This window comes from Mirounga angustirostris, unplaced genomic scaffold (genome assembly GCF_029215605.1).
Source record: "Mirounga angustirostris isolate CCGP_5_RB_7025 unplaced genomic scaffold, mMirAng1.0.hap1 SCAF_4, whole genome shotgun sequence".
In the NCBI taxonomy this organism is placed as follows: Eukaryota; Metazoa; Chordata; class Mammalia; order Carnivora; family Phocidae; genus Mirounga; species Mirounga angustirostris.
The window spans coordinates 174,249,662-174,264,040 of record NW_026991712.1 but is presented as its reverse complement, the minus strand read 5'-3'; the positions used below and the strand labels follow the sequence as shown (position 1 = coordinate 174,264,040).

The 14,379-nt window shown below is 57.5% G+C and overlaps 1 protein-coding gene across 9 annotated transcripts in view; it reads right to left on the bottom strand.

Moving 5' to 3' along the window:
- Window positions 1-14,379, bottom strand: part of HSPG2 (heparan sulfate proteoglycan 2) — a 101,231-nt gene that overhangs the window by 55,896 nt on the left and 30,956 nt on the right. For 6 of the 9 annotated variants that reach the window (XM_064589792.1, XM_064589795.1, XM_054513087.2 and 3 more), the window contains exons 2-10: window positions 10,815-10,950; window positions 10,217-10,261; window positions 3,285-3,394; window positions 3,124-3,182; window positions 2,682-2,842; window positions 1,534-1,584; window positions 1,015-1,143; window positions 502-756; window positions 287-406 (exon numbers count right to left, since the gene is read on the bottom strand). In XM_064589792.1, coding sequence (XP_064445862.1) covers window positions 287-406; window positions 502-756; window positions 1,015-1,143; window positions 1,534-1,584; window positions 2,682-2,842; window positions 3,124-3,182; window positions 3,285-3,394; window positions 10,217-10,261; window positions 10,815-10,950 — 1,066 coding nt within the window. The remainder of the gene's footprint in view (window positions 1-286; window positions 407-501; window positions 757-1,014; window positions 1,144-1,533; window positions 1,585-2,681; window positions 2,843-3,123; window positions 3,183-3,284; window positions 3,395-10,216; window positions 10,262-10,814; window positions 10,951-14,379) is intronic. The other 3 variants (XM_064589793.1, XM_045898505.3, XM_045898506.3) reach the window with 1 other exon arrangement.

Below are 14,379 nucleotides of genomic sequence, written 5' to 3'. Positions count from 1 at the left end.
CCTCTCGGCCACTTGTCTGACCTTTACCCAAGCCTAAATAACACAGAGAAGATCTATGGTAACAAAGTACAGAAAAGAAACAAGGAGACATTAGCCTCAGGCAGTCTGGCCACACGGATTCCTGCAAAGTTCATCTCAGAGCCAAGAGCCCTCACCACCGGGGGCAGAGAGAGAGGAACCTTCAGGTCTGTCCCCAGCGCTCGGCCAGGGAGAGCAGACGGTCTTACGGGCAGGGCTGGGGCAGGGGGCCTGGGCCAGGGCGGGCGGGGAGGGGTGGCACACTCACGGCAGTCGGCCTCGTCGGTGCGGTCCTCACAGTCAAAGTCCCCATCACAGTGCCACAGCTTGAGAGCGCAGTGCCCGTTCCCACAGGGGAACTCATTGGGCTCACAGGGCGGGGTGGGGCCTGGGGGACCGGGCCAGGTTCACCCAGAGGCCCTCCCCCGGCCACACCCCTGTCCCCCGCGCCTCCCCTCCCACCTCCATTCTGCCGGGCCTCACCGCAGTCCAGCTCATCGCTGCCATCCTTGCAGTCCTCTTGCCCGTCACAGATGTAGTCTTTGGGGATGCAGTGTCCGCTGTGGCAGGTGGCCTCGTGAGGCCCACAGGGCAGAGGCCGGCCTGGGCTGGGGGCCAGAAGCTGGGGGGTGGGCATGCCTGGGAGCTGCTGCGGGGTGGTCGCCTCCGGCTGGGGTGGTAAGGGTGGTGTCTCCACCAGAGCGGGGGGTATGGAGCTGAGCTCTGGGACCGGCTCCTCTGTGGACAGAGCCCTCCTGGTGTTGGCACAGGGTGGCGGCGCGTGGCTCCTCACCCCTCGCCCCCACACTCTGCCGGCCCTCCCTGTACCTCCCTGCCACACAGGCTGCCCCCGCCCTTCCCGTATCCCTGCCCACGTCCCTCAAAGCCCCCTGCCGGCACCAAACCCTCACAGCTCCCGGTGGACTTGGGGGCCCAGGTGCGCCCTGGCCCTGCCTGGTGTCTGCAGGTCACTTGTGGCCCCGGATGGCCCCTCACCACAATTGAGCTCATCAGACATGTCCCTGCAGTCAGGCCTCCGGTCACAGCGATACTCCAGGGCTATGCACTCGTTGTGGCTGTGGCAGGCAAACTCGGCCTCGGTGCAGACTCTCGAGACCTGGGGCACTGTGGGGGCAGAAGGGGGTCAGAGGGGCAGGGGCAGGGGGGCGGGGTGGAGTGTGTGGGCAGCACAGGCACTGCGTGGCTGGGAGCAGGCTTTGGTGCCCTGTGTCAGGCTACTTGGTTTCTGGCAGACTCAGCGAGGCAGAGGAAACGGGGCATGGGCCGTGTGACAGTGGCCTCATCCATCCCTTCCAGAAACTCCACACACAGTTAACAAGCCACACGCATGCAACCACCACATTCCACACATGCAGGCCGCAAGCTGGCCCAGGGAGGGTGAGGGGAAAGGCAGAAGGGGTGGCTTGTGGGCTCTGCCCAGCCATCTCGCCCTCATCCTTCCTTCCCCTCCATCCAGGAACTCGTTCAAGTACCCGGCTGGGCCTACACTCTCACCTGGTGTCACTGCGGCCGCCACGGCGGCCGGAGGGGGCGGGGGTGTCTGTGCTGGAAAGGAAGGTGTGATCAGCAAGGCCCCTCTGGGGCTTGGGAGCTGTGGGCTGCGGGGCTGAGCCAGGCCTATCCTACCATCCCTAGCCAGGGAGGCTCCCTAAAAAGTGGGGAGGAGAGGGCTGGGCACCCAGCAATCTTCAGATCTGGGGCTGGGGAATGCCAAGAGGGCACCCTTGATCTTTAGGTGCATTCATTGGGGTTTTATGTGCAGAATGAGAGAGGTGATGGTTTCACTGTTTTTTTTCTAACTGGGCTACACCACAGTAGGGCGAGAGTGTGTTCAGTGCTGGGTTTCCCTGAGTCAGGGATGGTGATATGTTGGAGCTTTCCTGGGGGAGAGACAGGGATGGAGTCGGAGCCGAGAAGCAGAGCCTGTGGGGAATGAATGGGCCCTGCCTGGCCTTGGAGTCAAAGCAGAAGACAGGGTGCCGTGCAAAGAAACCCGGGCTGACCGAGAGCGAAGGCCAGGCTTTTGTATCTGATAGCTGTGTGACTGGAGGCCGGTTTCTTGACCTCTCTGAGCCTCAGTTTCTCATCTTCTCATCTCCTCTCATCAAGACTGGTACAGACATGGGCTTTGGTGTCAGTTCTGGCTGCCTATGTGAATTGGGACAAGCCACGTGTCCTTTCTGGGCCTCAGTCCCCCAATCTCTAAAACAGGAGGAATAGCTACTTCATAGGAATGATAAAGGCTGAATGGGAGGCTGGATATAAGGGCCTTCCGGAGTGCCTAGCATATAGTCAGCATTCAATAAACATTTGTTGGTTATTATTAAATGTAAAAGTGTTTGGATCTGAAAGTACTGTATGCAGAAGGGAATTATCACCTACTGTCAGCATATAGAGGTCTCGAGAGAGGGAGGGAGAGCAGAAATTGGGTCTAATTGGACACATGTTTGAGGTAACAGATTACACTCAAGCCAAGACAGGGCTGCATAGAGATTGATGGAGCAGACTCACGGGGTAGTGAGCTCCCTGTCCCTAGTGGTGTACACGCCCCACGCTAGAAGAGCCCATGGTGGGGACCCTGGAAGGGGACCCACATGAGTCTGAGAAATGAAGAAGTGCCCCAGGTCCCAGGATGGGCTTACCTGTACCCAGGCGACGGAACTGGAAGCCCTGGGGAGAGGTGATGTAGGAGGCAACGGAGCCGCTAGAAATGACCTTGCTCAGCACCTCTTGAATCTGAGCCCCGTCCGCATTCCCTTCCGAGCCCACGTCCAGCTCCACAAAGACCCACCCGTCCAGCTCCCTGGGGATGGGGCAGGGGGGCAGGGGAGCAGGGTGAGGTCGATGCCTGCAGCCTCAGCTCCTCCCTTGGGCCCCCTGCCTGAAGCTCAGGCCTGATCTCCTCTTTCCCTGTTCCTGGACAATCCGGACCCGAGTGGGGCAATTTAAAGTCTAAACTGTCTCCCCAAATTTGTGAACTTCCACCAACAGAGATCCACTCCATTTGGGTTCTCTTACTTCCCCTCCTTGTCACCCCCCTCCCCCCCAGCCGTCCCTCACCGGCCCCCAGGGGACCCTTCTCACTTGATGAACACCACACTGACAACCTGGTCTCCAGGAATCTTCAAGTACTCTGACTCGAGCTGGTGAGTGACACAGCACCGTCAGCCTCCAGATACCTTCCCTCATCCCCGTCCCGCCCCCCATACTCGGGGAGCTCCCGAGCCCCTCCCCCTTCACCTCACCGTGTCTACCACCGCCTCGGACACCTCCCGGAACTCCTCGGAGCCTGCATCCTCCAGCTGAGGGCTGTAGTGGATGGAGCGGGTGAAGTTTACCAGGGCCCGGAAATAAACTGCAGAGAGGAGTGGGGTGTCACCGGCCTGGTAGGCGGTGGCCTCAGGCAGCTGGGTCAGTGGGAAGAAATTCAGGGATGATCTCTAGCGGCCTCCTGCCCAGGCTGACACCTGTGTGCCCACAGCCATGTCCAGCACTGCCTGTAGTTGCAGTGGCCCTGGCAGGCCTGCCCAGGGTCAAAGCCGAGCCCCCACCCTCCAGTGAGGGGCTTCAACCATCAGGGATGTAGCCTGACCCGGAAGCTAAGCGATGGTGCAGAAGAGGCCCCCCCGCCCCCCCCCCACCGCAGCGGCCCAGAGGAAGTTGGACAAGAAGAGCTGGCTTCCAGAAGAGGCTGGTACAGGGATAAGCCATGGATGACCTAGAAATGCTTCCCCACTCTTCCCTGGCTGGTTCTAGTTATCCCTCAGGGCTCCACTCAGCCATCACCTTCTCTAAGAAGACCACCTGACCTGCCCTCCTTCCTCAACCCTCGCTGGGTTAGAGACCCCTCCTCTGGATCCGCCAGCCCCTGGGGTCCCCCCATCAGAGCAGCTTCCACTCTGCACCGCATAGATCCTGCCCGGTTACACACAGACTGTAGGGTATCATGGTGAAAACCATGGCTTCTGAGGTCAGCCACACCGCAGGCACTGACTTTACCTCTTCCAGCTTCTGTTTCCACCTCGGTCTAACAAGGAGATTAATTATGGGGGGCTGGAGGGAATAAATGACATCATGTTTGCACACACCATCTCCCCAAGCACTTAGATGCGGCACCTGGCACAGGGCAAGTGCTAGAAATCAGGAGCTGGTGTCCTCTTTCTCTCCCGCTGGACGGTGAACCTGAAGAGGAGAGCAACCCCGGATCTCATTCACCCCTGCATCCCCAGAACCAGTGTAGTGCTTGGCACATGGCTGGTGCCCAAGAAGTGATGGCTGAATAAATTCATAGCAGACTGGTGGGGGCATACACATACAACTGCTTCCTAAGCACCTACTACATATATGTGATATGTATAACATTTTGTGGTGGTTGTTTTTTATTTTTTTTAAAGATTTTATTTATTTATATGACAGAGACATAGTGAGAGAGGGAACACAAGCAGGGGGAGTGGGAGAGGGAGAAGCAGGCTTCCCGCTGAGCAGGGAACCGGACGTGGGGCTCGATCCCAGGACCCTGGGATCATGACCTGAGCCGAAGGCAGAGGCTTAACGACTGAGGCACCCAGGTGCCCCGGTTGTTGTTTTTTTAAAGATTTATTTATTTATTTATTTATTTGAGAGAGAGGGAGAGAGAGAGAGAGAGAGAGGGAAAGCACAGAGGGAGAGGGAGAGGGAGAAGCAGACTCCCTGCGGAGCAGAGAGCCTGATGCGGGACTCGATCCCAGGACCTTGAGATCATGACCTGAGCCGAAGGCAGACGCTTAACCGACTGAGCCACCCAGGAGTCCCTGTATAATGTTTTATACACACTAAACATAGTGTTCATGAGTTCATGTAGCAGTTAAAAATACGAGTTAACAGCCATCAGAAAGGATGAATACCCAACTTTTACATCAACATGGATGGGACTGGAGAAGATTATGCTAAGTGAAATAAGTCAAGCAGAGAAAGTCAATTATCATATGGTTTCACTTATTTGTGGAACATAAGGAATAGCATGGAGGACATTAGAAGAATGAAGGGAAAAATGGGGGGGGTGGAATTGGAGGGAGAGATGAACCATGAGAGACTATGGACTCTGAGAAACAAACAAGGTTTTGCGGGGGGGGATTGGTTAGCCCAGTGATGGGTATTAAGGAGGGCATGTACTGCGTGGAGCACTGGGTGTTATATGAAAACAATGGATCGTGGATCACCACATCAAAAACCAATGACGTAGGGGTGCCTGGGTGGCTCAGTCGTTAAGCGTCTGCCTTCGGCTCAGGTCATGATCCCAGGGTCCTGGGATGGAGCCCCGCATCGGGCTCCCTGCTCCGCGGGAAGCCTGCTCCTCCCTCTCCCGCTCCCCCGGCTTGTGTTCCCTCTCTCGCTGTCTGTCAGATAAATAAATAAAATCTTTAAAAAAAACCAAAAAACCAATGATGTATGGTGACTAACATAACATAATAAAATTAAAAAGAAAATACGAGTTAACATGAGCTGCGAATGAGTCACACACATACATACGCACGTGCAAGCACACACGCACGGTGCTTAGAACAGAGCCCGGCACGTAGTAGATGCTGAATCAGTCTGTATCGTATGCTTACAGTACACATAGACCAGCATGTACACACACACACACACACACAGAGTTTCTTGAGCCCCTACTATGTACAAGATTTTTTAGGCATTAAATCTTATAACATTCACGAATTTAGGTGTTAATTATAAATGCCAAGTTAATGAGTTATAAGTGTTTAAATATGTATAAGTGCTTAGGACAGACCCTGGCACATAGTAGGTGCCATACAACGTGAGCTCTTCCTATACGAGAGGCCGTGTAGCTTAATAAAAAAGCTTAGTTGGGGCGCCTGGGTGGCTCAGTTGGTTGGGCGACTGCCTTCGGCTCAGGTCATGATCCTGGAATCCCTGGATCGAGTCCCACATCGGGCTCCCTGCTCGGCGGGGAGTCTGCTTCTCCCTCTTGACCCTCCTCCCTCTCATGCTGTCTCTCATTCTCTCTTGCAAATAAATAAAATCTTTAAAAAATAAAAATAAATAAAAAAATAATAATAAAAAAAATAAAAAAGCTTAGCTGCTGGAGCAAAATGGCCACTTACAGCCCTGTGACCTCGTGCAGCACACTTAACCACCGACGATGCGCCTCGGTGTCCTCATGTGCAGAGTAGGGGTAATAGAAGTGCCCACCGCAGAGGGTTCTTGTAAGGGTTAAGTTCAGAAACGTAAAGTTCTTATAACAGCGCCGGGTGCGTACTAGGGTCTGCCTGGGTTAGCTGTAATCATCGTCTCTGGTCTTTACAACAAACCAGAGGGATGGATTTGGTTTTACCACCTTTCATCTGAGAGAGGCATTTATTCCTTGAACAAATCTATATTGAGGGCCTACTACATGGTTGGTGGTGTTCTCAGGGCAGAGAGTCCGGCCGTCAACTCCACAAATGACCATTCCTGTCCCTATAGAGATCGCTTTCTAGTGGGAGGAGAAAGGAGACAAGAGCAAGAAATATATGGCCTCTGGGGAAAGAACCAGGGCTGGGGGAGAGGGTGTGCTGGGGTAGTAGGTTGCTACACTCCCAGGGTGGCCAGGGAAGGACCCTCCTCAAAGGGGATCCTTGAAGGGAGAGAGTGAGCCATGGAGAAGAATCTGGGAGAAGAGTATTCCGGGCAGTGGGAAGAGCAGCTGCAAAGTCCTGGAGGAGGAAGTGGGCTCAGAGAGGTGACCAGTGACAGGGCGAGGCTGGTAGGGCAGGGAGCAGGATCAGCTGGGCCCAACTACAAGGCCCGTCCCCCTGCCGCTTCACTTGGTCAGGCCCACAGGGGCACACGCCCCCGAGCAAGGACCCCCTCCGTCTGTGGCCTGGGCTAGGCAAGCCCTGGGGTGTTGGGATGGGGCAGGAGTGGACTCCTACACGGAGAGAGGGTGCTTGTGACAGCACCCCTGTCGACTCTGAAACGCAGGGACCGCGCTGGGCTGGGCTCCCGGGGGTCGGGTGGGTGGCGCTCTGCGGGCCGGAGCGTGGAGGCCGTGAGCTCGGCCACAGAGGCCCCTTGTGAGCAGGCACAGAGGCCCATTGAGAATCCCCCACCCCAGCCCCTGGCCTCAGCCCCATGGCCCAGCGCGGGCGAGGAGGCCGGGGCCTCTGCCCAGGAATGTGCCCCCTCCTGGGGGAGGGGGCCGGGGCTCCACAAAGCCCCTTTTTCCTAGGCCCTGGGAAGGGCTCGGACCCTCCAGGCTGACCCCACCCCTGCCTCCTCCCAGACCAGGGGTAGGTCAGGGCAAGTTCCCAGACCAGGGGTAGGTCAGGGCGAGTAACCTCCCTCTTCCATCCTGACCTGCCTCCCCGCGGCCAGTACCTGAGGGTTGGGGCATAAGTTAAAGCCCTGTCTGTTCCAGAAACCAGCCCCCAGAGCTGAGGGTGTTGTAAGAGAGTGAAGCTGCCTGAGGTGGGTGTGCTCTCTGGGTGCCTACCCTGGCCAGCGCTTTCCCTCCTGGCCCTCATCTTGACCCTATCCAGACAGCTCACTTGGAGCCAAAGGCTGGAGGGGCAGGAGGCCGGGAGCTGCTTGCACCCAGGTGGGGGTGGGGAACACGCTCGTGACCACCCCCTGCCCCGAAGCAGACTATCCCACCAACTCCCTGCTGAAGAACTCCTCCGCCACACACCCAGACCCTGGAGCCCCAGCCCCAGGAGGCCCTGGGTCCCTTGGGTGGGCCCAGCAACAGCCAGTCTTGAGGTGGGTACAAGTTGCCTGCAGCCCCTAGGGCCTTGTTCTCCGAGGGGTTGCTGCACTCATATCTGCCCAAGCAGTGCCTGGGGTGGGGGAACGCCAGGGGCCCCCGCCCACTGTGTTTAGATGGGGCCTAGCTATGTCCTGAGCAGGGGCCGGCCAGCCCCAGACCCAAAAAGAAAGTGCCTTGGAGCCTTGTGTATGACAAAGTAGAGGCTGGGGAGGAAGGGGAGAGGGAGAAAGGACAAGGCAGGGAGGTGGGGGAGAGGGAACGGGGAGGGAGGCAGAGAGAGCCCCCAGGCCGCCTGGCCTCACTTACTGGGAGGACACGCCTCACCAGCCACAGGAGGGCAGCCTGCGGCCTGCAGAGTAGAGCCGCAGAGAGAGTGGCCAGGACGGACAGCAAGTGAGGTAGAGGGGCCCAGAGAGAGAGATGGAGATGTGAAGAGACAGAAACAGACAGGAGGAAATGACAGAGGCACAGAGAGCAAGCAGGAGAAGAATGAGAGCAAGGTTCAAGACACAGGAGGAAGGGAGAGAGGGAAAGAGAGAGACGGTGAAAGACACAGAAGGAGACAGAAGGATGACGCACAGATGAGACAAAGAGGAGGAGACAGCCCAAGGCAGGGGAGGAAGGGAGGAAGAGACAGAGACGGGTGTCAGAGCAGGCCAGACAGGTGAGAGATGGGAAGAAACTGGGGGAGGGGAGGTGGGTGGGGGGCCCAGAGATGGGGAGTCAGAGCCAGGGGCTGTCTGCCAGGTTGGGGTACCAGCACACAGAAGGTGGGGGTCGTGGGACCGGGAAGGGGCAGAGGCTGCGGAAGCCACAGCCCTGCCTGAGGGGAGGGCGGCATCATTTCAGGGGCTAGGCTCCAGGGTGGGGGGCTGGGCCAGAGCCCAGGCAAGGGGCATGGCCGGCGTGGCCCCATCTTGGTCAGGATGGCCCTTGCTTCCCAGCATGGGGTGGGCACTGCTCTCGGGCAAGGAGACCCTGGGAATGAGAGACACACTTGCTGCCTCCAGGCCTCAGACTCAGCCCAGCTGCCTGGACCTGCCCCAAGGGCAGAGGGCTGGTGCCAGGGCCAGGCCTGGAGGGTCTGAGGCCCTGTGTCTTCCCACGGATAGGCCCCACTCACAAGCGCAGGCCTCTGCCCTCCTAGCAGGCCCTGCCCAGCTGCTGCTCCCCATTCCCCGTCCCTTCCCCCACCTCTGACCCCTCCTGCCCTCACAGCTGCATCTCACGGGGAGGTGGGCTGGCAAGGGCCCCTCAGAGAAGGCAGAGCTGCCGCGGTCGACAGCCCCGGGGGGAGGGGCCACAGACGTTTCCAAATGGACAGTAGGGACAGGACCAGGGCCTCAGCAGACAGGCCTGGTTTAGCAAGAGGCAGCTCCCAGGCGTCCTGCAGGCCTGGAAAGACCTACATGGGGAAAAGCTTCAGGCAGGATCTGAGTCCCAGGGGCTGGGAGGTCACAGTCAGGACCGGGACATGTAGGGGCCAACCCTCCTGTCTGCACTTGCCCAGGTAGGACACCACCCTCTGGCATGCGGATGCCCCCGATGCACCAGTCAAAGGGAGGTGACCCCATCCCTGGAGAGGCGCAGGCCCACCACGGTGGGAGGCACTGGATGCAGTGCAGCCGCCTAGTCATCCGCCTGAGCTGAGCTCCACCCTTGGCCCTGACCACAGAGTGCTCAGCGCTGGCTTCCAGAGGAGGCAGCAGGAACCACACAGAGCTGCTGGGCTTTGTTACCCGGTAGTTCCGTCTCTACCCAGAATCCTGGGGTGGGAAGAAGCAGTGACTCTGAGGTCCAGCGCTGGCCTCCCCCAGCTCCACTGTGCACTGAGTGCTGGCAGCCTGAGCAGCTGATGGAGGCCTGATTCTCTTCTCTCCACAAAGCCCAGCCCTCTTCTCCAACCCAGGAACCCCTGGCTTCCCAGCAGGTGACCCAAAGTAAATGCAGGGTCCCTCCCGGGTCCAGGGTGAGGCTATTTCCACCCCCTGCCCGCTCAGTTGGCCTGCCCAAATGTCCTATGCCAGAGAGCACCCCTACCTGGCTACCCCTGCCCGGGGTCCCCGGCTCTGCACCCCCAAAAAGGGATCTAGGGAAGGACTCCACAGTGGAGCTGGCAGATGAGAATTTTGCTTTGAATGCTGAGTGTCTGGCTTTCAGTACCTATTACAAGTGGGCACTTTCTGCCTGCAGCCCTAAGCCTCATCCCTGGGGCACAGACAGCCACAGAGCCCAGCCCTCCCCTACCTCGCAGGGACCTGCCAATCAGGCCACATGACTGTCACTCGGCAAGCATGAGACCATCCGCATGGCAGGCCCATGGAGCCCTTGAGGCCCTCAGCCCCCGAGATGGGACCTCTGTGGTGGGGAAAACCTGCCCTGGGACTTCTGCAAGGGGGCAGGAGGGGACCTCTGCCCTCAGCAACTTACCCATCTGAAAGTCCCCGCTGCCCAGGTCCCCGCTCCCCAGGCCATCTGCAAGCAGAAGAGAGATGTATTGTTGAGTATTTGTTGAGTACCTACTGGGTGTCGGGCGCAGTTTGGGGCACCTGGCACATAGTGGGCCAGGTCACGAAAGCCGAGAACTGTCGCCTCTTCCCCATGCCTAGGGAGGCTGGCCGGGAAAAGTCCACTCAGAAGCCTCCATCAGAGAGGGTGCGGACCAAGGCCGCACACTCTGGGGACTTGACTGTCTGCCCATGCTGGTGGGAGGGGCCCAGTCACACTGGCCGCCAGGTGAGGCCAGGAGTGGGTGCAGAAAGGGGTGCTAACTGTCCTCTACCATGCCTTGTCCACCACCTCCCCGTTGGTCCTCATCACCCTGTGCTGTGCCGAGCAGCCACCATCCCAGGGTCACATAGGTTGTAAGCGGAGCATCTGGGGGTCACTGGGACCAGGGCTTAGGATGCCCATCTCTGGAGGCACCCCCTTGGGCCAGCTTCCGGGGGCCTCTTTAAGGACCAGTGGGAAGAACCCCACCTCCACCCCCTTACCTCTTCCACTCCCTGCACCAGAACCCTCTACTCACCTCCAGAGGCCTCGTCAGCCAGCAAGTCCTCGTCGTCAGAGAGGTCTGAGTACCTCCAGCCAGCCCGGCCCGCTGTGACTGTCTCGGCATCTTCGGGCAGAGACAAGCCATCATACGCTTGCAGCCCGTGGACCACCTGTGGAAGATCACACAGCCAAAGGTCACCTTCTCTAGCCCCCGCCAAGCCCAGGACCCCCACCCCTCACTTCAAGGGGGACCCAGAGTGCCCCCCCACAAAGCCCTGGAGTGCTTAAGTCAGACGTGGTTTGGCTAAGAGAGTCAGGCTGGGGCTGAACTGCTATTTTTGACTCTGTTTCCCCAAAGCCCCATTTGCCCCGGGAGGCCTCAGAGCCCAACCCTGCAAATTCACTGAGTCTGAATGAACCCTCAAAGAACCAGACAGTAAAATTAAAATCACTTTGGTAAGTGACGACTGACTCGTTTTTCTTCGGGGAAGGCAAGGGTCATCCAGGACACGAGGTGGTAGACAGGGGGCCACGGGCAGGTAAAAGGTGACCTGGGCCAGCAAAGAAGGATGACCAGGGTCAGGATGGATAGGGGACAGAGACAGAAATCAAGGGTGAGTCCACCGAAGCTGCTATCTCTAATGACAGCTTCCCACCAGGCCATCTTGGCCCCCTCTTTCGGCCTCAGTCCTTGGCCTCCAAAGCTCCAAGCCACAGGAAACACATTCCAGCCATGTTGGACAACTCGCTCCGGCGCTCGTGGCCACACTGACAAGCTCATCTGTGCACCCAGCCGCGGGGGTGGGGCCCAGCAGCTGGACAGGCGTGGTGTCAACTCTGTGTGACCTCAGGCTGATGCTGAGCCTAGCACAAGTTCTACTCCAGGCTCCTGTGCCACAGAGGGCCTGCTGAGACCCCGCGCCCCACAGGCCAGAGCAGAGGGGCCCCCAGCGGCCCTCACACCTGCCTTTCTCAGGTCGGGGTAGGGGCAGTGAACACCTCTTGCCCCTCAGACAAGATCAAGATGTTTCCAAAGGAGTTTTATCAGATAACGTGGAGGAAAACACAAGCCCGGGGGAGCCCAAGAGAACCCCAGAGCCCCCAAGCACCAGCGTGCATGGATGTGCCATGGCCCCGTAATGCACATCCAGTCCCAGATAACCTGGCGTGAGTGTCTCAGGCCCTGCCCTGGCCTTGGCCCTCCCTGGGGAGCCCAGCCCAGCCAGAAGGAAATGGTCTCACTTTTGAAAACCAGACCCAGCCCTCACTGGCTAGACAAGGTGATGGCAGCAGGAAAGAGGCCCAAGGAGGAGAAGAAAAACAATGAGTCTGCCAGTCTCTCTCCTTCCCTTCACCCGCCCTCCCCCCCCCCACGACTTCGCCCAGCCCACGTCCCTGCAGCCTCTGGCCTTTTCTCGCGCTAGTCCCTCCGCGGAATGCCCTTCCTCCCTTTGTTTATCTGGCTAACTAAGTCACCCTCCAAAATTCAGCTAACCGTCACCTCCTCTAACGGCTCAGTAAGAAAAAGGAAAGAATTATTGACATTCACAGCAACACGGCTGAAGCTCAATCACACGTGATGAGTGAAGGACACTGGACACAGAAGGCGACATACTGTGTGACCTCACTGAGATGCAACTCTAGGGGGGAAAGGTCTAACCTCAGTGACAGAAATGTCGCTAGTTGGCTGGGACCAGGGGTGGGGCATGCTGACTGGGCAGGGACACAAGGGAACCTTTTGGAGTGACAGTTCCCTGGCTATATACATCTCGTGATTGAACTGTACCCTTAAAATGGGTACATTTTTTTTTTTTTAAGATTTTATTTATTTATTTGTGAGAGAGACAATGAGAGACAGAGAGCATGAGAGGGAGGAGGGTCAGAGGGAGAAGCAGACTCCCTGCTGAGCAGGGAGCCCGATGCGGGACTCGATCCCAGGACTCCAGGATCATGACCTGAGCCGAAGGCAGTCGCTTAACCAACTGAGCCACCCAGGTGCCCCAAAATGGGTACATTTTATTGTATGTAATTTGCACCTCAAGAAAGATGACTAAAAAGAAAAGTCTCAAATAAAATAAGATGAAATAAAAATTAAAAAAGGAAAGACAATCTCCTTTGGGAGACTTTGTCCTGACACTTGGCCTTCACAGTCCTCTCTGTGCCCAGGCTGGATTCTGGGCGCTCCTGGGCTCACACTCTAATCACCTGTATCTCCACTCTCCACTGGAATGGCAGCATCCTGAAGGAAGGGACCCCATGTTCAATAACTACTTGAATGAATGAATGAATGAATGAATGAATGAATGAATGAATGGAGTGAATGGCAAAAATGTCATCACCTACTAATTCTAGCTGCTTGCTGAACCTGACTTGCTTTGGAGGTACCACCTGCCCCCAAGCGGTCTATATGCAATCTCCCTTCCTAGGCTGGCAGCAACTCGGGGACAAGGACTGGGTGCCATTTCATCACCTTTGTGTCTGCAGTGCTACCAAGCCTTGTGCAAGGTCTGCATTGCTCACGACTTACCCCCTGCCATGGCCTAAAGCCCCTTCCCCTCCAATGCAGGGGCAAACCCCTCCTCCTGTTCCTTTTCCTTCCCCACCCTCTCTCTGGACAAATGCCCATCCCTCTCCTAGGTGACCAGTGGACTTCTGGGCCATGCCCACAGGGTCTGTACCCAGGAATGAACTATAGAACCTTTAGGAGCTGGTGAGAAATAGATTCCGGGGCCCCTTCTCATCCAGGTGGGAGGAATGGAGTGGCGTGTATGCAGAGAACTCTAACTCACTGGCTAAGAACCACAAGATCAATCCCCATGAGGGGTTCTCCCTCCTTCCCTTGGCTGCAGGTAGAGGGCAATATTCCCACTGTGGGGGAGGGGGGCTTCAGAGCAGGCCCTGACTGGCCTAAGGGAAGTATGAGGCTAAGACTGGCATGGGGCACCGACACTGGGCAGAAGAGGTTAGAGTGGCAGGCCTGGATCCTTCCCACCTGGGGAGGGCTCTCCCTCTTTGTCATTGCCACACACACCCTCCATGCAAGCCAGGCCATGGGGGACATGCATGGGGCACAGAGATGCCCAGCATCCCCTAGACACTGCTGTCTGGAAAGGAAAACTCTGGTGGTGAGCAAGGTCCAGAGCTTCTCCCAGGCCTGGAGCTGGGGTGTGGGGGTGTGGGGGTGGGCGGTGTTGGGACCGGACAGGAAATAGCAAAGTGAGATTCGACTTGGAAAAAATGTCAGGAACACACATCTGCAGTGAGAGGAGTGAGAGAATCCAGGGTATGTTGGGCCCGGATCGAAGACCTCTCACCCCAGGGACTCCAGGGAATGGGCCCTTCCACATGCCAGCCTGCCCTTGCTTGCAGCCCCCACCCCAGGGCCCGAGGCTCTGGGGTCTGATCAGGGCCTGTAGTGAGCGCCAACCCTGCAAGAGCAGAGACTTCATTTGTGAAAAGCTGAAGATCAAAACGTTCTAGCACCTGTATTTCACATCTGGGAGGAGAGAAGAAGCCAGACCGGAAAGAGCCCAAAGGAGCCTGAGACTTGACCATAGAAGGGAACTTGGATTCAGATCTGGAAAGTCTGGGGTCTACTT